At 44.1% G+C, this 21267-nt stretch overlaps 1 protein-coding gene and 1 pseudogene across 1 annotated transcript; both read right to left on the bottom strand.

Moving 5' to 3' along the window:
• Positions 1-9525: 9525 nt before the first annotated feature.
• Positions 9526-9693, bottom strand: CTXND2 (cortexin domain containing 2). Its single transcript, XM_055132159.1, has one exon. It carries the CDS (start codon positions 9691-9693, stop codon positions 9526-9528), a length of 168 nt encoding a protein of 55 aa, XP_054988134.1.
• A 345-nt stretch (positions 9694-10038) lies between these two features.
• LOC101553818 (40S ribosomal protein S12-like) lies at positions 10039-10426 on the bottom strand (annotated as a pseudogene).
• Positions 10427-21267: the final 10841 nt, after the last annotated feature.

Here is a 21267-nt window from a genome sequence, read left to right on the forward strand (position 1 = left end):
TCCTCCTCTTCCTCTTCTTCTTCTTCTTCCTCTTCTTCTTCCTCTTCTTCTCTTCTTCTTCTTCCTCTTCTTCCTCCTCCTCTTCTCCTCCTCCTCCTCCTCCTTCTCCTTCCTCTTCCTCTTCCTCTTCCTCCTTTTTCTCCTCCTCCTCCTCCTCCTCCTTCTCCTTTTTCTCCTCCTCCTCCTCCTTCTAAAAAATTTTCCAGTATATCCCTTTACCTGCTTTTAACACTCAGTACTTGTCCAGTGTGATCATTTCCAGTTATTATTGTCATACTGGTCTCTTCTCTATCTTATCTACCCTCTGCCCCCCACACACTTGTGGTTGATTCCAACCATTGATCAGTCCTCCTAGACCCCTGGCTGTGGATATGTCTTCTAATATACATATATATATATATATTTTAAAACATTGGATGAACTAAGACAATGTGGTCCCTAAACCCAGACAAACTCAAGGTCTGTGGCTGGTGCCTCCCACAGGATTGGGAGTATTTCTGTCCATGTGAGCTGCCTTCTCTCCTGAGCACAGTGTCATATAGGTCAGTGGGCCAGCAAACCCCAGCTTACTCGTCTTCCTCTTGCATCACAGGGCACGACTTTCCTCGGAACTGATGCGTAGTTTTCAAGCATAGGTTGCTGGCCAAAGTCAGATAATAGCAAACCTACAGATCATTCTTTGCATTTCTGTCTCTGTCATTTTTTTTTACACCTAGCAGTGCTCAGGGGATGCTTCTACCTCAGTGATGCTCAGGAAACCATGCAGTGAGGGGCATTGAACCCAGGTCCTCACAGAGGCCACTCAAGTGCACTGCTATTGAGCCATATCCTGCCCACACCTGCAGCTCTCTAGTGATCGAAGCCACATTCTCATTCAGCATGTGTTTGTCCCAAATACTTTAAAGGCGTGGAAAACTGTTAATTTTGAATTTATTTAGGAAACATTCTCTAAGTGCTGACATCAATCTTCTGCTTTCACTTTAGCCAACCTTTGCCCCCAATTTTTTCAAATCAGGGTGAACATCATCTCCCTCCATTTCTCCCCCTTAGTTACACCAATAGAGCATCATTTGTTCTGTTAGAATCAAGGGCTAATGTCTGCACAAGAAGGCTTTGTGTCCCTCACTCCATTTTCAAATAATCTGGAGGGCTAACTCTCCAAAGAAGGGAGGTGTCATGAACTGAGAGAAATACAAAGACTCTGCAGGGCATAGTTAAAGCTGTCTCCGCCACATCAGGTATTGCTGCAAACACCTGGACCAGCATGGACTCCTGAGAATACATAGACCTCTGAAGTGTCCACACTGGTTCACATCCTGCTAGAAGCCCAAATGATGTCAATACAGTGGTTCTTTACGTTCACCAAAAGGCTATGTTTTGGATCACAGTTCTAAGCATTTTAAGAAATAATATTGGCTTGTCCTTTCTCCTGCCTGCAGGGAGATTAGGTTTATAGGGTTACTCCAAGCACAGTGCTCCCAAGTCACACCCAAATCCACCAGGCACTCCCAATCCTCTGTGTTTATCTTTAACCTCCTTTGTGCTTTTTCCTCCCCCTATCTGTCACAAATATCCCCAAATCGAACCCTGTGACTTATAAAGTCAAATTTTTCTGAGGGCTCTGGATTTTGTGTATATATTTTATATCTATTGCTTTTCTCTTTCCTTTATGTCCTCTGAATAGTTTATTCTAGAGCAATATCCTTTTTGCATAGACGCAGTGTAAAAAATACACACGGGGAGGGATGTGTGTTCGTGGGCTCTCCAGGTGGCTCTCTCGAGCCGCCCGCATTTGGTGCTCTCGAGCCGCTGTGTATGGACTGGATGAGGATGGCTGTTGGCGATGGGCAGGCAAAGGAAGAACAAGGACCAAACTAGTTGCTGATTAGTTGCCGTTTATTCAATCTCTCCTCTCTCTCATCTTTCACACTCTTCCTTCCTAGCCCCTCATTCCTTGATCCCTGCTCTCCAGATTCTGCCCCTGACTCTGACCTCTGTATTCTGACTCTGACCGATTCTCCTCCGACTCCCTGACTCCCCTTTTCTGCCTCTCCCCACTCATCTCTCCACCCCTCTCCCTCGCCCTCTGGGCCCACACTACACCCAGTCTGGTAGCAAAATCAACATAAGAAAGCCCTACTTGACTGCCCATCAGGCTCAAGGGCAGAAACACCATTTAGAGGTATTCCAAAGCCCTTCCTGACTGCCCATCAAGCTCAAGGATGGAAACACCTTCTAGGGGTATTCATCTTCTCCTAGCATCTCAAGAAGTTATTTTTGTATGGGCACAGTAAGAGATACATTGAGGCTTGGAACCAAGAGCCGCGGCACGAGAAGCAGAGCCTCCCGCCTACTGACTGTGATCCTGAGGTCTCCTAACCCATTTTGGCACCAGAGCAGATTCTTGCAGCCATGCATTTTGACTGCGAACTGAACTACAACCTCGTGCAGCCCGGGAAGGGATTTTTTTCCTCTCCACCCCATTTTTCTGAGCGAAAATGGCGGCAGCGGCGGCAGCCACGCGGTGAGAGCCACCCTCTAAGACCCCTACACCAGGAGGTAGGACTCTCTTTAGTGACGTAGCCTGTAGGTGATCCTGGGAGGGGAGGTGTTCCCGGCGCGCCTTCCGCCCAGAGATGAACCAAGAGCCGCGGCACGAGAAGCAGAGCCTCCCGCCTACTGACTGTGATCCTGAGGTCTCCTAACCCATTTTGGCACCAGAGCAGATTCTTGCAGCCATCCATTTTGACTGTGAACTGAGCTAAAATATTAGAAACCCAAAACGGCTATCGCGGCCGCGCGGACTCAAAATCTCCACCTTTACCAAGGAAGAGAAATTATTAGATGATGCTTATTCAGCAGGCCTGATTGTTGGGGAAAATTTCCAATCAACAATAGTGAGTTCTGTATGGAAATATGAAATGTACTCAATATGTAGAGAGAATAATGGGAATATCATCAGCTACTTAGATGGGGGGAGGGGTGGGAGGGGGGTTTATTGGGGTTCTTGGTGGTGGAACGGGTGCACTGGTGAAGGGATGGTGGTTTAATCAGTATTTGACTGTGACTTAAACCTGAAAGCTTTGTATTTTTTTTTGTTTTCACGGTGGTTCAATAAAATATTTCAAAAAAAAAATAAAATAAAAATAAAAATTAAAAAAAAAAAAAGAGATACATTGAGGCTTGTAGGGCAGCTCTCCTGGGAACATCTCGCCACAGATTCAGACTACAATTCTCAGGCCAGATGAATCATTCCTAACCCTAGCAGGGTCCGAATCTAGTTATTACTTTTTGGATCATGACAGAATTTGTCCACGACCAAGCTCTTAAGTTATAGTTGAGCGTAATGGCACGTTGGCCAGGCCCATCTCAATGCCAGGGTAGCACATAGCTCACTGCTTGCCCTGTGTCCATCCAGTCCCTTGTCAGGACCCAGCTTTTGGGCGGCTGGGAAGTAAGGGCAACTGAGGCTTAAGTTGAGAGAACAGATGCCAGGAGGTAAATATCACTGAGAGTCAATTAACTCCCATGCTACAAAAGCATAGCATTTACTGTCTTCCTGTGCCCATACAAAAAGGACATTGATCTGAACAAACTATGCAAAGGACTTAAGGAGAAGAGGAAAACAATATTTACAAGTCAACAGAGCACAAAGAAAGAGGTTACAAATAAACAGAGGACTGGGAGCACTGTGATGGGGAGTAACACAAATAAACCTAAGCTTCCTGTGGCAATGTTATCCTACAATGCAGGAAGACAGTTAATGCTATGCTTTTGTAACATGGGAGTTAATTGACTCCGGATAATATTCCTGGGCGTTTGTCGTATTTACTTGATTTAAAGCATCAGTTGCCCTTAGTTCTTTTTTTTTTTTAATTTTATTTTATTGAATCACCATGTGGAAAATTACAATGCTTTCAGGCTTAAGTCTTAGTCATACAATGCTGAAACAACCATCCCTTTACCAGTGCCCATATCCCACCACCGAAGACAAAAAAAACCCCAACAGTACACCTCCCATCCCGCCCACCCCCACACCCCCCTGCCTTGTAACTGATAAATTTCACTTTGTTTTCTATTTACTTTGGTTACATTCAATATTTCAACACAGACCTCACCATTATTATTAGGAGCACCCCACTAGAGTCAGACCTGTTGTGAAGAGAAATGAGGTCATGCGGCCGCAGTAGAGGCTGCGCGGTTTTGTATTTCTGTACTTTAACAACTAAGTCCAGGGAGATTTCTTCCGGATATTCGATCATTGCAAGCTTGTAAACCCCATCTTTGGTCATCATAATATGGCGGTCCCCACGCCCTTCATCTCTGGGAAGGGACAGGAGAGAGAGAGAAATACCTTTCCCATCCTGGGCGGGCATGGGGTCGAGGCTTAGTTCTCTGGCTGGAGACAATCTGCAAGTAGCTGCCCATGTTAAAGTTGGTTCAGCTGGGTCTGGATTCACACTCGTGCAGCTGCGGAGGAGCCGCAGGCGCGTTTGGCCCCCCGGGGTCACATCTCGGCAGCGGTGGGAGGGGCCCGTGCCTCCCACCTTCCCAAGAGCACCCTTGCGCCCTTTTGCTGCAGTTTTTGTCGTAAAATCCCATCTGTGGTCGTCATAATATGGCGTCCCCACGCCCTTCATCCCCGGGAAGGGACAGGCGAGAGAGAGAAATACCTTTCCCCTCCTGGGCGGGCATGGGGTTGCGGCTTAGTTCTCTGGCTGGAGACAATCTGCAAGGAGCTGCCCATGTTGAAGTTGGTTCAGCTGGGTCTGGATTCACGCTCGTGCAGCTGTGGAGGAGCCGCACGCGCGTGGGGCCCCTGGGGTCACATCTCGGCAGCGGTCTCAGTTGCCCTTAGTTCTTAACATCTCAAAAGGTGGGTCCCAGCAGGAGACAAGCATGGACCTAGAGCAATCCGTAAACTACCCTGGCACCGGAAAGGAACAGGCTAAGCATCATAAGAAGTATAAGTTAAGAGCTCAGTCATAAACAGAGTTTATGACTCCAAAAGAAGTAACAGAATAAGGACCCTACAGGGGTTAGGAAAGACTAACTTTGCCTGAGGACTGTAGTCTGGGATATATAATGAGATGTCTGCAGGAAGACTCACCCTTTCAGCTTAATATATCTCTTACTATATCCAAACAAAATGACTAGAAAAATTATTAAGAAGTAAGTTTAAGATGATTGTTTAAATGGATACTGGCTAAGGACAGGAAAAAGCAATACTGTCTCTCTCTCTCTCTCTCTCTCTCTCTCTCTTTTGTTGTAGGAGTACTGCTATTTATTCAGCCATTGATTAAGATGTTTGAACTGGGCATGAACTCCACATTACTTATTTTTTAAATTTTTAATTGAATATCCGTGGGATAGACCATTACAAAGCTCTACATAATTGGGTTTCAGTCATACAATGATCCATCATCCAAGCATCCATTCCTCCACCAGTGCACATTTCCCACCACCAATGTCCCCTGTTTCCCTACCACCAACCCCCGACCCCCAACCCCCCACCCCAGCCTGCCTCTATGGGAGGCACTCTCTTTCTTGCTCTCTCTCTCTTTCTCCTTTGTGCATTATAGTTTGCAATACAGGTTCTAAGAGGTCACAGTGTCTACAAAGCAGTAGTAACTGGGGCTGGAGTGATAGCACAGCGGGTAGGGCATTTGCCTTGCATGCGGCCGGCCCGGGATCGATTCCCAGCATCCCATATCATCCCCTGAGCACGGCCAGGGGTAATTCCTGAGTGCAGAGCCAGGAGTGACCCCTGAGCATCGCTGGGTATGACCCAAAAAGCAAAAAAAAAAAAAAAAAGCAGAAAAGCAGTAGTAACTAAAACAGCATGGTATTGGGATAAAAAAAAGACCTGCAGACCAATGGAACAGAGTTGAATATCCTGTCACAGACCCCCAAATATATGGCCATTTAATCTTTGACAAAGGAGCAAGAAATGCAAAGTGGAACAAGGAAAGCCTCTTCAACAAGTGGTGCTGGGAAAACTGGATAGCTACCTGCAAAAAAATGAACTATGACCTCTGTCTAATGCCAGGCACAAAAGTCATATCAAAGTGGATTAAAGACCTCAATATCAAACATGAATCTATAAGGTTCATAGAAGAAAATGTAGGCAGAATTCTCCATGACATTGAAGCTAAAAGCATCTTTAAGGACAAAACAGCACTGACCATGCAAGTGGAAGCAAACATAAACAAATGGGATTACATCAAACTAAGAAGTTTCTGCACTTCAAAAGAAACAGTGACCGGGCTGGAGTGATAGCATAGCGGGTGGGGTGTTTGCCTTGCATGCGGCCGACCCGGGTTCAAATCCCAGCGTCCCATATGGTACCCTGAGCACCGCCAGGAGTAATTCCTGAGTGCAGAGCCAGGAGTAACCCCTGTGCATCGCCAGGTGTGACCCAAAAACCAAAAAAAAAAAAAAAAGAAAAAAAAGAAAAAGAAACAGTGACCAAAATACAGAAAGAGTCCACAGAATGGGAAAGAATATTTACTCAATACCCATCTGATATTGAATATCCAGGATATACAAGACACTTGTAGAATTGTATAAGAAAAAAACCTCCAACCCCACCAATAAATGAGGAGAAGAAATGAACAGAAGTTTCCTCAAAAAAGAAGTACAAGTGGCCAAAAGGCACATGAAAAAGTGCTCTACACCCCTAGTCATCAGGGAGATGCAAATCAAAACAACAATGAGATATCATCTCACACCACAGAGACTGGCACACATTCAAAAGAACAAAAGCAACCAGTGCTGGCATGGATGTGGGGAAAAAGGGACACTCCTTCACTGTTGGCGGGAATGCCGATGGGTCCAGCTGTTCTGGAAAACAATATGGACAGTCCTTCAAAAACTAGAAATTGAGCTTCCATATGACCCCGCAATACTACTTCTGGTAATATATCCCGAGGATGCAAAGGAGCACAGTAAAAATGACATCTGTACCTATATATTCATTGCAGCACTGTTCACAATAGCCAAAATATGGAAACAACCCAAGTGCCCTAAAACAGATGACTGGTTAAAGAAACTTTGGTATAGCACACAGTGGAATACTATGCAGCTGTTAGGAGAGATGAAATCATGAAATTTGCTTCTAAATTGATAAACATAGAGAGTATCATGCTAAGTGAAATGAGTCAGAAAGAGAGGGACAGACATAGAAGGACTGTATTTGTGGAGTATAGGGTAGCATCACATGAGGCTGCCACCCAAGGATGGTAGATACAAGAGCCAGGGGGATTGCCCCATAGCTGGAAGATTGCTTTATGAGCAGAGGGAGAAGGCAGATGGAACAGAGAAGGGATCACCAAGAAAATGATGGCCGGAGGAACCAATTGGGATGGGAGATGCATGCCGAAAGTAGATAATGGACCAAACATGATGACCTCTCAGTGTCTGTGTTGCAAGCTGTAATGTCCAAAAGTAGAGAGAGAATATGGGGAATATTGTCTGCCTTAGAGGCAGGGGGAGGGTGGGAAAGGGGGAGTATACCCTGGATATTGGTAGTGGGGAATGTGCACTGATGGAGGGATGGGTGTTTGATCATTGTGAGATTGTAACCCAAACATGAAAGCTTGTAACTATCTCACGGTGATTCAATAAAATTTAAAAATTTTTTTAAAAAAAGAGGTCACAGTGTTTGTTCAGGGCATTTGGTATTCTTATCGAGATGGTAAGCAGATTAAAGCTGGAGTAGCTTTCTAATTGGGTGGTCGCTTTGGGGTGTAGATGTGACTGCTGAAGCCTCTGGAAGTTCAGGGGGTGAACTACTTCTTCCCTATTTTCTCCCCTACTCCAAGAAAGTCTGGAGATTTCAGTCACAAAACCCGCATACCAGAATTTTCAGCAGATTATGTCTCAGTGAAATCCATCCTGAGACAGTGGAGTCAGGCCAGGGGCATGGGGACAATTTTGAATTGTGGCAGCAAGCAGCTCTGGGGGCCTCTGCTTGGGAGGACACCAGGCCAACATGCCCCCTCTGATTTACACCAGTCTGTTCAGTCATGTGTGGATCTGAGATTAACTGTGGCTTTTGATCTCTTTTGAGATTTATTTATGGGTCTCTGAAGCAAGGCCAGTAGCTTACATGGTGGTACTGGAGTTGGTTCATGGGCGTGACTGCCAGTGTTTCCAGAAGTATTGGGAAGTAGGGGGAGGTAGCTCATCCCAACTCTGAGAAAGCCTGGAGATTTGTCACAAAGAAAGAAATACACTCTTTTTTAAAAATTTTATTATTTTTCTTTTTGGGTCACACCTGGCAATGCACAGGGGTACTCCTGGCTCTGCACTCAGGAATTACTCCTGGCGGTGCTCGGGGGACCATAGGGGATGCTGGGGTTTGAACCTGGGTCAGCCGCATGCAAGGCACCCTACTTGCTGTGCTATCACTCCAGCCCAGAAAGCAATACACTCTTATATGGAATTCCACTGTTGGGCAGATCTCATAGCAGGACTCTAGAGTGCTAAATACTTTGATGAGATGAGATTTTCAGTATCTCCTAGTGCACAGGGGTTACTGCCGGCTCTGTGCTCAGGAATTACTCATGGCGATGCTCAGGGGACCATATGGAACACTGGGAATTGAACCTGAGTCGGCCGCGTGCAAGGCAAACGCCCTATCCGCTGTGCTATTGCTCCAGTCCCGGGCTTTATATTTCTTTATTGTATATGATAATGTTTAACCACACCCGTGTGTATTGCAACCCCCAACCCTTCATGATTTCCCTATAACTAACCCTGTGAGACTTGAATAAATGGCCACTGATTACCACCAGTCTGGTGGCCCCCATTCCTTTGTTCATCCTTTGTCATCAACCAGCCAGGGGGATATCTGTATCTCCGTTGTCATAAAGTTTGGCCTTTATGACTGACTGGAGCATTTTTATCTGTGCAAGTATCCTTTTCAGCCAAAGTTGTACTGAGGCTAAGTTGGTGGCCTAGATGCCTCTTTTCTTCAATCTTTATTTAAATGCTCAATCATTTGGATAACCTTTAACATATACATCTATGCTTAGAGAATCTTTAATATACATATTTATTTAACCTCCAATATGCATATTTATGCTTAGAGAATATATAATACACATGTTTAGATAACATTTAATATACACATTTATGCTTCACTGTCACAGAGTTGAACTAACTAGTAGTACTACAGCTTATCAATTCTAAGATGTACATTAATTTTATATTTTAATATAACTGAAATTAGAATGTATTTTGCAATCAATATTGCAATTATATTTAAAGTTTCCTTCCCTTCTCTCCCCTCCCTCCCATTCTCCTTCCCTCTCTCCCTTCCTCTCTTCCATCCTTCCTCCTTCCCTCCCTCCCTCTCTCCCTCCCTCACTTCCACTCTTCCTCCCTCCCTTCCTGCCTCCCTCCCTCCCTTACTTCTTTCCTGTTTGTGTGGTGCCAGGGATTGAACTTAGATCTCATACATACCCAGCCTGCACTTTTCTGTCCAGGCACAACCCCATCCGCTACCAGATTTTTCATAGCTCAGTCCAAAGACACTTCTGTGATTATGGAACTGGCCTCATAAGGACTTTTCACCAACTTGGCACACCGAAAAATCACCATTATTAAGAACAGAAAGAGAAGAACGATGAAAGTAATAGCAAATCCTTTGTCTACATCAACACTGGTGTGTGAACTTGAATCGTCCATGGGTGCACATAGCTCTTCACCCTTCCCATGTGGCTACCTCCTCAGGTATTTCTTCTAACTTGTCACAGTCCTAGAAAAAAGTGGGTTTGCAAAAAAAAAAAAGGAAAAAATCAACAAGATTATAGAATGATAAAGTTAGTATAGATGATTTTCAATACCACACACAAGCATAAACTATCAGGTGACCTCAGCATGATTCACAAGCCCCCACAGGGACCACCCGAAACACTAGAAGGAAAGAGAATGTAGTGACGATAGCATTGTGTTGATGCCATACTTGTACCATTTCCCACCTTGTCTTGCTTAAGTTTTTTTTAATTTATTTTTTTTAAGAGCCAGAATTATTTATTTCTTGTATTTGAAGTATTCCTCGATGACATCCTTGGTCTGTGATTCTTCGCCATTGTCCTTAACCACAACACAACTGCAACCAACCACTTTATAGGGTTTCCCTTCTCTGTCAATTTTACAGAGGCCGACCCATTCCCCTAGTTTCTTGTCATCAACCTTAATTAGGTTGACTTGGTGTTCAGCACAAAGTGCCTCCACCAACTTGACATACATAGGCTCATCACAGTTGGACACAAAGATGGGCTTGGCACTTGTCTAGGGCTTTGGCGGCTTCGTGGATGCCACGTGTGAGGCCATTGAGGACTAGGGCAGTCTTCAGCACCTCTTGCAGTGCAGTATTCACGTCCATTACACCTCCAGCAGCAGTGCCTTCCTCGGTCATGGCAGTGGATTACGGGTGGAGCCAATCTTGAACGCACCCGAGCCTCTGCCTTCGCGCAGTTCCACGACGGCAGGGAAAGAGGAGTTTTTAAATTTATTTTTATTATTTATTTATTTTTTTACAGCTTAATAATTTTATTATTTTTTTTATAATTTATTTATTTATTTATTTATTTTTGCTTTTTGGGGTCACACCCAGAAGCACACAGGGGTTACTCCTGGCTCTGCACTCAGGAATTACTCCTGGCAGTGCTGGGGGACCATATGGGATGCTGGGAATCGAACCCGGGTCGGCTGCGTGCAAAGCAAACGCCCTACCCGCTGTGCTATCGCTCCAGCCCCTATAATTTATTTATTTTTAATTAGAGAATCACCGTGAGGGTACAGTTACAGATTTATACACTTTTGTGCTTATACTTCCCTCATACAAAGTTCGGGAACCCATCCCTTCACCAGTGCCCATTCTCCACCACCCGTAAACCCAGCGTCCCTCCCACCCTCCCCAATCCCATCTCCCCCCCACCCCACCCTGCCACTGTGGCAGGGCATTCCCTTCTGTTCTCTCTCTCTAATTAGCTGTTGTGGTTTGCAATAAAGGTGTTGAGTGGCCGCTGTGCTCAGTCTCTAGCCCTCATTCAGCCCGCAACTCCCTTCCCCCACATGGCCTTCGACTACAATGTAGTTGGTGATCGCTTCTCTGAGTTGCCCTTTCCCCGGAACGTGAGGCCAGCCTCGAAGCCATGGGGTCAACCTCCTGGTACTTATTTCTACAGTTCTTGGGTATTAGTCAAGAGGAGTTTTTTTAAATTTAAACTTCTATTATTAATTTTTTGGGGGGGTCTCCAAAAATTTTTTTGTTGGGTCTCACAGTGTACTCAGGGATCACTCTTGGTGGGGCTTGGACGATCATATGTGGTGCTGGGGATTGAACCCAGGTTGGATGTGTGTAAGGCAAATGTCCTCCATGCTGTTCTACCTCTCCAACCCTCTCAAGCCCTTTTTAAAAATTGAAGAGGTGGCTGGAAAGATAGTACAGTGAGAAGAGTGCTTGCTTTGCATGCAGCTAACCCAGGTTCGATCACTGGTATTCTATATGGTTCCCCAAGCATTGCCAGGAGTGATTTAAAAAATTTTTTGGGGGGTCACACTCTGTGATGCTCAGGGGTTATTCCTGGCTCTGCACTCAGGAATCACTCATGGCAGTGCTCAGGGGACCATATGGGATGCTGGGGATCGAACCCAGACAGGCCACATGCAAGGCAAATGCTGTACTGCTGTACTATCACTCCAGCCCCAACCAGGAGTCATTTTTGAATTCAGAACCAGGAGGAACCTCTGAGCACTACTGGGTGTGGCTCCCAAACCAAATAAATACATAAATAAATAAGATAAAAAAATTGAAGAGAAGACAAATTTTCCAAACACCACTCATAAGGTCAGTATTACTATAGTAGAAAATAGGGAAATCACAAAAACAAACAAGCCAATCAACTAAATATCAATATTCATAATTAACATAAATGAAAAGTCCCAACAGAATGTCAGTGATGCAAATCTAGCAATAAATTAAATGGATAGTACAAGATGACCAAGTGTTATTTATTCCAGGAATATAAGGAAGTCATGATCAAGTGTTATTTATTCCAGGAATATAAGGAATGTTCAACAAAACCAAATTAATGAATGTAATAATCCCTCCCTCCCATACAACAAAAATAAAGTCAAACTATGTGATCTGTAGGCCAGAGAGATAGCACATAGGCTGAGGCACTTGCCTAGCATGTAGCAGCAGCTGAAATGATGACAATGGTTTGAATCTCAGCATCACGTATGGTCCCACAAGCATTGCCAGCTGTGGCCTCTGAGCACAGGGCCAAGTATGGCCATCAAATCTTGAGTACTACTGGGTGTGATCCCAAAACAGAAACAAAAACCAAAGCATGATTGGGGCTATGAAGATAGCTCTAAGGGCTGGAACACGTGTTGTATGCATGAGACCCTGAATTCAGTCCTCAGTACCATGTGGTCTTGATAGCTGCTGGAGGTTCACACAGAACTTTGGGGGTTCACACTGGGCTCCATCAGCAAAGTATCACCTAATTGCCGCACTGACTTACCAGGCTTTTGCGCTCGGAGCTGGGTACTGTCAGAAATAGCCTCAGCCCCTGAGTATTGCTGGAGAGGCTCTTTCCTGACACCCATACAACCATCTCACTGTATCACTGTATCACTGTCATCCTGTTGCTCATCGATTTGCTCGAGCGGGCACCAGTAACGTCTCCATTGTGAGACTTGTTATTGTTTTTGGCAGATCAAATACGCCACAGGTAGCTTGCCAGGCTCTGCCTTGTGGGCGAGATACTCTCCGTAGCTTGCTCGGCTCTCTGCAGTAGGCATCTTGTCAGTCTCATAGTCATACAACCATCTCAATAGAGAAAAATTGTCTCTTTATTTAGGGGGCCACACCCCAGGGTTCTCAAGGCTTACTCCTGCTTGTGCTCAGGAGTTATTCCTGGTGGTGCTTGAGGAATCATATGAGGTGCTGGGGATTGAATCCAGGTTAGTCGTGTATAAAGCAAGTACTCTCCTGCTGTACTATCACTCTGGCCTGACAGAGAATTCAACATTTATTTACAATAAAAACTGCCATAAGGGTACAGAAGGGTGGTACAGGGAGAGGGAAGGTGCTGCCAAGCGCTTGCCTTGTTTTCAGCCAACTCCCATTCTATCTTTGGCACCACTGAGGCCCCTGAGTACAGAGCCAGGAGTAGTCCCTGAGTACTTCTGCCAGGTGTGGCCACCAAACTTAAAACAAACAAACTCCCATACTTGAGGCAGAAGGAACAAACTTCAACATAGTAAATCCACATGCAACAAACTTCATACTCATACAATAGAGAAAAATGGTAAGTTTCCTTTAAGACCAGGAGTACGCCAAGAATATCCACATTCGCTATTATTATCTGCCTAAAATTGGAAGTCCTTGTTAGAGCAATTAGGCAGAGAAAAAAATAAAAGGAATACAATTGGAAAAGAGGCCAAACTGTTGTCATTTACAGATGTCAGGCATAGACCACGCAGAGAGAACCAGACATGTGGGCTGGACCGATAGCATAGTAGGGAGGGCACTTGCCTTGCATATGGTCCATGTGGGTTTGATCCTCAGCATCTCAGATGGTCCACCAAGCACCACCAGGAGTAATTCCTGAGTGCAGTCAGGAGTAGCCCCTGAGCATTGCCATGGTGATCCAAAAAGCAATAAATAAATAAATAACCCAATAGAGACAAAATCCCTAAAGATAAGTACCAAAAAAAAAACCCTACTAGACATTATAGGCCCCTAATTTTCAGGCTTCTAAAGAACATATTTTAAAAAAAACTATTTTCATTTGTAAATGCAAGCAACTAAATCAGAAAGAATGAAATCAAGGAAAACCTTTCTACTTACAAGTGCATCCCCAAAATTCAGTACTTGGGAATGGACACCAAGAAGATGAAAGATACATGAAGTTGTTTGTATTTGGGGGTTGCCTTTGGGAAGAGTGGTTGTGCCACACCCAGCAGAGCTCAGGGCCTGCTCCCAACTCTGTGCTCAGGATCACACTCAGCAAGTGGTCAAAGGAGGTCACTACTGTCAAGGGAGCAAGGCAGGAGTCTTTGTCCCCTTTGTCCCCTTTGCCTTATCTCTCCAGGTCATACACGATCTTGTTAACAGACTTAAGATGAAAAGAAATGCAAATAAAAAACCAAACCTGGAGAGCAGCTTCAATTCATCCCAGATATTTCTTTGCCTGTCTTCCCTGCCTGCCTGCCTGCCCTTTAGGCTTCAAAGTGGACTCAGTCCATTTCTATAATCCAGTTTCTTGCAATCTATTTTACATTTAAAATTACTTTTTTATTGAATTCAAGTTGGCTTCCAACATTGTATGTGTTTTAGGAGCACCTTTTTGTTTGTTTGATTTGTGGGTCACACCTGTGATGCTTAGGGTTACCCCTGTCTCTATGCTCTGGAATTACTCCTGGTGGTGCTTGAGGGACCATATGGGATGCTGGAGATTGAACCCAGGTTGGCCACCTGCTGTGCTATCGCTCCAACCCCCACAACACATCTTTTTAATTGCAATACTTGCTGAGTGTCATAGACTTAATTGCACACCCCATTCATGAACCAAGTTCCATTAGCCTTTCTTTTTTCTTAAATTTTATTTTTATAAAGTTATTCACAATAATTTATTACATTCAATATTCCAACACCAATATTGTAGGGGGGGACTCACCTGCCCCCTGCCCCGGGTTACCCTGGATGACACTCAGCCTGGTATGGGATCTGGGAGCATCTCTCCCATTAGCCTTTCCCACTGTCCATTGGAACCCTGCCCTTTGGGTTCTTTTACCATCTCTACCACAATATTTCATTTATTTCTTTAATAAATTTATCAGATAAATTCAGATATTTATTTGAGGCTTGGGACCACATCTGTCAGTGCTCAGAACTTACCCCTGACTCTATGCTCAGCGGCCATTCTTGGTGGGGTTTTGAGGACCAATTGTGGTTCAAGGGATTCAACCACAATGGGCCATGTGCATGGCAAGTGCTTTATTCCCCATAATATCTCTTCACCACAATCTTTTAACAACAACAACAAAAAAAAATCAGAAGAGACACCCATTCATATGTAGTCGGATATTCCAATAACAAGTGGTGGGACCAGAAAGATCAGAACATTCACCTACTGTTGGTATGCATGTAAAACAGTGTAGTAACTTTTGAGAAAACAATCTTGCAGTTCCTCAAATGAATACATACAGAGTCACCACATTAGCATTTCTCTCCTATGTATGTACCCAAGAGAAATGCAAACATGTGACTATCCATAGCACTGTAGCACTGTTGTCCCATTGTTCATCGATTTGCTCGAGTGGGTACCAGTAACGTCTCAATTGTGAGACTTGTTACTGTTTTTGGCATATCGAATACACCACAGGTAGCTTCCCAGGCTCTGCCATGCAGGCAGGATACTCTTGGTAGCTTGCAGGGCTCTCCAAGAGGGACAGAGTAATCGAATCCGGGTCAGCCTCATGCAAGGCAAACGCCCTACCTGCTGTGCTATCACTCCAGTCGTGACTATCCATATGGAAACATAAATAAGAATGTTTACTCAGACATATTACTCATAATATTACTCATATATAAAATCTAAAGGTGGAATCAATCCAGATGTCTCTCAGTTATAAATGGATAATTATAATCTGGCTTATATATACTTTAAAATAGTATTGACCAAGAATGCCTCCAGACCCCACATCAGACTGAGTCTCATCTGGGGCACCCTAGAGCAGGGCAGTACCCACCCCAACAGAGCCTCAGTTCTGGCTATTTATTCCCAAGTACCAAAATCAGGATATCAATACAGATGAACACAGGTGTGTTCATTATAGTATTGTTTACTGCAGTCAAGAAACATATTCAATGTCTGTGGACAGATGAACAGATGAATAGATAAAAGGATGTGTAGTTTTAGTACAATGCAATATCATTGATTCTTAAAAAAATAAGGCAAGACTGCACAACGCAACAACATGGACAAACCCTGAGGACTGATGGTAAATGAAGTATGCCAGTCACAGAAAGATAAATAATGCATGATTCCACTGACATGAAGTATATATAAAACGGTAAAATTTATAAAATCAAATAGAATTGTGGTTGCCAGGAATTTGAGCAATCAGAGCAAAGAAAATGAGAACTACTTTATCGGTTAAGCAAATATTGACAAAAAGAAGAAATCTCATTGAAGGATTTTTATCATAATAAAATAAAATCTAAAAAAAAAAAAGAAAATAGGGGGCTAGAGAGAGAGAGTACAGCAGGCAGGGCACTTATCTTGCATGAACCAGCCCAGATTCAATCATCAGCATCCCATATGGTCCCCTGAGCCTCGCCAGGACTAATTCCTGAGCCAGTAGTAAGCCCTGAGCACTGCCAGGTGTGGCCCCAAAACAACAACAATAACAAAGAATATAGGGGGGCTGGAGTGATAGCACAGCAGGTAGGTCGTTTGCCTTGCTTGCGGCCAACCTGGGTTCAATTCCTAGCATCCCATATGGTCCCCTGAGCACCGCCAGGAGTGATTCCTGAGTGCAGAGCCAGGAGTAACCCCTGTGCATCGCCAGGTGTGACCCAAAAAAAGCAAAAAAAAAAACCCCAAAGAATATAGGGTCCAGTGAAAAACTATAGTGGGTAGGGCACTTGCTTTGCACAAGACTGACCAAAGTTAGCTCCCCTGTACCTCAGATGATCCATAGAATCCCACCAGGACTGATCTCTGAGTTTAGAGCCAGGATTAAGCCCTGAGAACCACAAAGTGTGAAAGAAAACAGCAACAACAACAATAAGAACAAACCACAAAAACTAAAGAGTAGTAAAAAGAGTTAAGGAGAGTTACTTGGGTGATGGTGGAGGAAAACTAGACTTTGGGTTGGTTGTGATCTAGGATGTACAGACATTAGAATAAGATGCTGTACACCTGATGCTACCCATGGCGTATTCGATATGCTAAAAATAGTAACAACAAGCCTCATAATGGAGATGTTATTGGTACCTGCTCGAGCAAATTGATGAGCAATGGGATGGCAGTGATACAGCGATAAGTGATATACCTGAAGCCTATACACAGGGGTTACTCCTGGCTCATGCACTCAAGAGTTACTCCTGGCAGTGCTTGGGGGACCATATGGGATACCGGGAATCAAATCTGGGTTGGCTGCATACAAGGCAAATGCCCTACCTGCTGTGTGATCGCTTCAGCCCCCATCTTTGGTGGTTTTTTTTTTGTTTGTTTATTTTGTTTTTTTTTGCTTTGGGTCACACCTGGAGATGCACAGGGGTTACTCTTGGCTCTGCACTCAGGAATTACTCCTGGCGGTGCTCAGGGGACCATATGGGATGCTGGGAATCGAACCTGGGTCGGCCACGTGCAAGGCAAACGCCCTACCCTCTGTGCTATCACTCCAGCTCCAACACCTGAAGCCTATAAATGTTAAAAGCTATTATACTATGTAGCATTTTATTAACCATTCAATGTCATGTATGTAAAAATTAAAGAGAAAGAAAAGAGTTTGAATTCAAAATTTAGTAAAAGTTTTTTACAGGATAGGAGGGAAAATCAGAGTAAATGAATCTGTTGGAAAACTCAGGTGTGCAGGTTTTGTGACTAAAATCTCTAGACTCCCATGGAGTTGGGGATGGGTGACCTTTCCTCATCCACCTGTTCTTTCGGGAGCCTGGCAGTCATGCTCAGGAACTGCATGTCGAATAAACTCACTAGAATAATCTTATTAACCAGCCACGATCCAGAAACTCATAAATGAATCTCGAAAGAGATCAGTGAGCTGCAGAGATGCTTTTGGACTCCAAAGTCATTATCCAGCTGTATTTAACCCGAGCTGTATCACCCCATCAAAATTTTAGAATTCCTGGAGCACGTGGCTGAAAACATGGCCATGCAACATCTTCTATTCTGCATTACTGATATACCAGGAGTAGCACACCACATTGGACGGGATGTAAAGTAGAAGGCAACCAATCTTGATTAAGAAAATATTAACACACAAGGCTTAACCTGTAACAACAGGTCAGTAGTCTCTTATACAAAAACTTAATGGTTCTACGGTGAGATACAACAATCTGCACACACATTCTTCTAAGGAAATTTTTTGATCATTTTTAGCGAATTAATCATAACAAGCAATGCAAAATAAATCATTTTGGGCCTGCTACTGGGGCAGACTTGGGTGGTGGTTGGGAAAATAGGAAATAATGGTGGTGGGAAGGTGTTATGGTGGTGGGATTGGTGTTGGAATATTAAATGTAATAAATCACTGTGAACAATTTTACACAAAATAAAATTTAAAAATAAAAATAAAGTATGAAACAGAGTTAACATTCACAGAGCTGATGGTGAGGCAGTGAATATCACAGGTCTTGTGTGGGAACCTCCCTGTCAATGTGGGACATCTTGGTCAAGAATCCTGGAAGCCACAATCACTGTGTACTCATCCCAGGTGTTTCTGAACCCTATCCAGCTCCTTCTCCCTGTGTCAACAGTCAACAGGTTCAGTGAACTTTATGGGACAAGCACCAGATGCATTTTTTGGTCTCCCAAAAGAACTCAGCACTACTACAGCTGTGCAATCCTTCCCCTTCCCACAACATGCAGAAAGCACTCTGGCAGTCAATTCACAGACTGTTAACAGATGAAATGGGAAAGCAGTGCAGAATCCCACATGCTTGGTAAATAAAGAGGACAGTACTGATGAGAAAATGTGGAGGATGTTTAAGGGGATCAAAGAAACAATAACATAAAAAGCCAATAAAGAGGATATGAGAGCAGAAATGAGATGATTACTAGCAGAAATGGAAGAACTAAAGAATTCGGTAGATGAAATGAAAAACTCACTGGAAGACCTCAGAAGCAGAGTTATAAAGATAGAATACCAAAATCATTAAGATCAAAACAGAAAATTAGGGGCTGGAGCGTTGCATGAAGCCGACCTGGGTTCGATTCCCAGCATCTCATATGGTACCACAAGCATCGCCAGGGGTAATTCCTGAGTGCACGAGCCAGGAGTAATCCCTGTGCAATGCTGGGTGTGACCCAAAAAGCAAAAAGCAAAAAAAAAGGAAAAAGAAAATTATATGCAAAAGAACATCCCTAAGATTTATCACATACCAAATAAGACCCTCCAGGCCAAAAGACAATGGGGGAATATAGTAAAAATAAAAACAAACTCAATAAAATTAATTATTCACCAAGAAAATTATTTAATTATTCACCAAGAAAAGTCAAACTTTGATGGAACAATATATAACTTTATTTATAAAAAACAGCTCAGTTAGGGGGGTATGTTGCTGCCAACAGATCAGCCTGTACCTGTGGGGCGAGTGCATCAGCAGCCTGATGGTGCCTTCAGGCTTCCTGACACCCCAAAATTGCCGTTGTGCCTTTGGCCAGACCCTAACAACTTGGGACCAAGTTTACCAAGAAATTAAATGGCCAAAAGTTAGGTATGTGGGAGCAACATCCACAAACCACCTCTGGCTCAGCTAATCAAGCTCATTTATTGGACTTATCTCTGAGACTCATAGATAAATCTCAAAAGAGATAAAAAACCACAGTTAATCTCAGACCCACGAATGACTGAACAGATGGGTAAATTGGGAGGGTCAGGTTGGCCTGTGCCTGCCCAAGCAGAGCCCCCAGTAGCCACTTGCTTCCAAAATCCAAAATCACTGCCATACCCCCGGCCTGACTCCACCATCTCAGGTTGGACCTCACCAAGATATAATCTGCTGAAAATTAGGGTATGGGGTTTTGTGACTGAACTCTCCAGGCTTTCTCAGAGTTGGGATGGGCTACCTGTTCCCACCTTCCAATACACAGGAAGCACAGGCAGTCACCCCCATGAACCAACTCCAGCGTCACCCTGTGAACTGTATTACTGGCCTTGCTTCAGAGACCCATAAATAAATCTTGAAAGAGATCAAAAGCCAGAGACACAACAATGAGTCCCAGAAGACACCACAGAGCCGGAGATCTCTCCAGGTCCCATACCAAGCCAATTTCACCGGGGCACCCTGATGGAGCAGGTGCAGTCTCCCCACCTAACTCCAGATGGAATCCTGGCAACCAAGAGCTTCCACAGGCAAGGCCCAGGTATGTGGTTTCCAGGATTAAATCACCATGGCAGAGGGATCAGGCTGTCCCTCCCCGACTCCTTGCCTGTTCGTTGGCCTGGCTGTCATGCCCACAGTGTGCCTCAAGGTGCCATCTTAGCACACCAACAGCCCTGGTCCAGAGATACCCAATTAAATCCCAAAATAGATTAGTGCCCTACAAAAATGTCTCTGGAACCCAACCACTTACAATATAGGATTTCGGAAGTGTGTGACCATGGCACCCATGATATTTAAAATGAGCAATAGATAAGAAATGATCTAGCATTTGCTCCTGGCAGGCAGGCATGAATAGTGGTGGGAAAATTCTAGCAAAACATAATGCCCCGAAGTAGAGAGAGAGTATTGGAGAAATTGCCTGTCATGGAGGCAGAATGAGGACTGGGATGGGGGTGGGGGGATATGCTGTGGACACTGTTGGTGGAAAGTATGCACTGGTGGGGGGATGGGTGTTCGATCATTGTACGGCTGAATTTCAAACATGAAAGCTTTGTAACTGTATCTCACAGTGATTGAAAAAAAAAGTAATGTGGAGTTCATGCCCAATTCAATCAGCTTAGTCAATGGCTTAATAAATAGCAATACTCCTACATTAAAAAAAAAAGAGTTAGTATCCAAGATATTAAAATAAAGCATTGGGGCTGGAGCGATAGCACAGCAGATAGGGCGTTTGCCTTGCACGCGGCCGACCCAGGTTCTAATCCCAGCATCCCATATGGTCCCCTGAGCACCACCAGGGGTAATTCCTGAGTGAAGAGCCAGGAGTAACCACTGTGCATCGCCGGGTGTGACCCAAAAAGAAAAAAAAATCAAATAAAGCATTGGTAGAACTTTATAAGAAAATATATTCAATGCCATCAAAAAATGGGAGAAAAAATGAACATAAACTTCTTTAAAGAAGAAATAGGGGGCTGGAGCAATAGCACAGTGGGTAGGGTGTTTGCCTTGCATGCATCTGACCCGGGTTCAATTCCCAGCATCCCATATGGTACCCTGAGCACCACTAGGAGTAATTCCTGAGTGCAGAGCCAGGAGTAACCACTCTGCGTTGCTGGGTGTGACCCCAAGAAGAAAAAAAAGAAGAAATAGAAATGCCCAAAAGCACT

Source organism: Sorex araneus, chromosome 3 (assembly GCF_027595985.1).
Source record: "Sorex araneus isolate mSorAra2 chromosome 3, mSorAra2.pri, whole genome shotgun sequence".
In the NCBI taxonomy this organism is placed as follows: domain Eukaryota; kingdom Metazoa; phylum Chordata; class Mammalia; order Eulipotyphla; family Soricidae; genus Sorex; species Sorex araneus.

What these genes read in the sequence shown, in the direction of transcription:
- CTXND2 (XM_055132159.1), bottom strand. Translation starts at nt 9,693, where the DNA reads ATGGACGATTCAAGTTCACACACCAGTGTTGATGTAGACAAAGGATTT.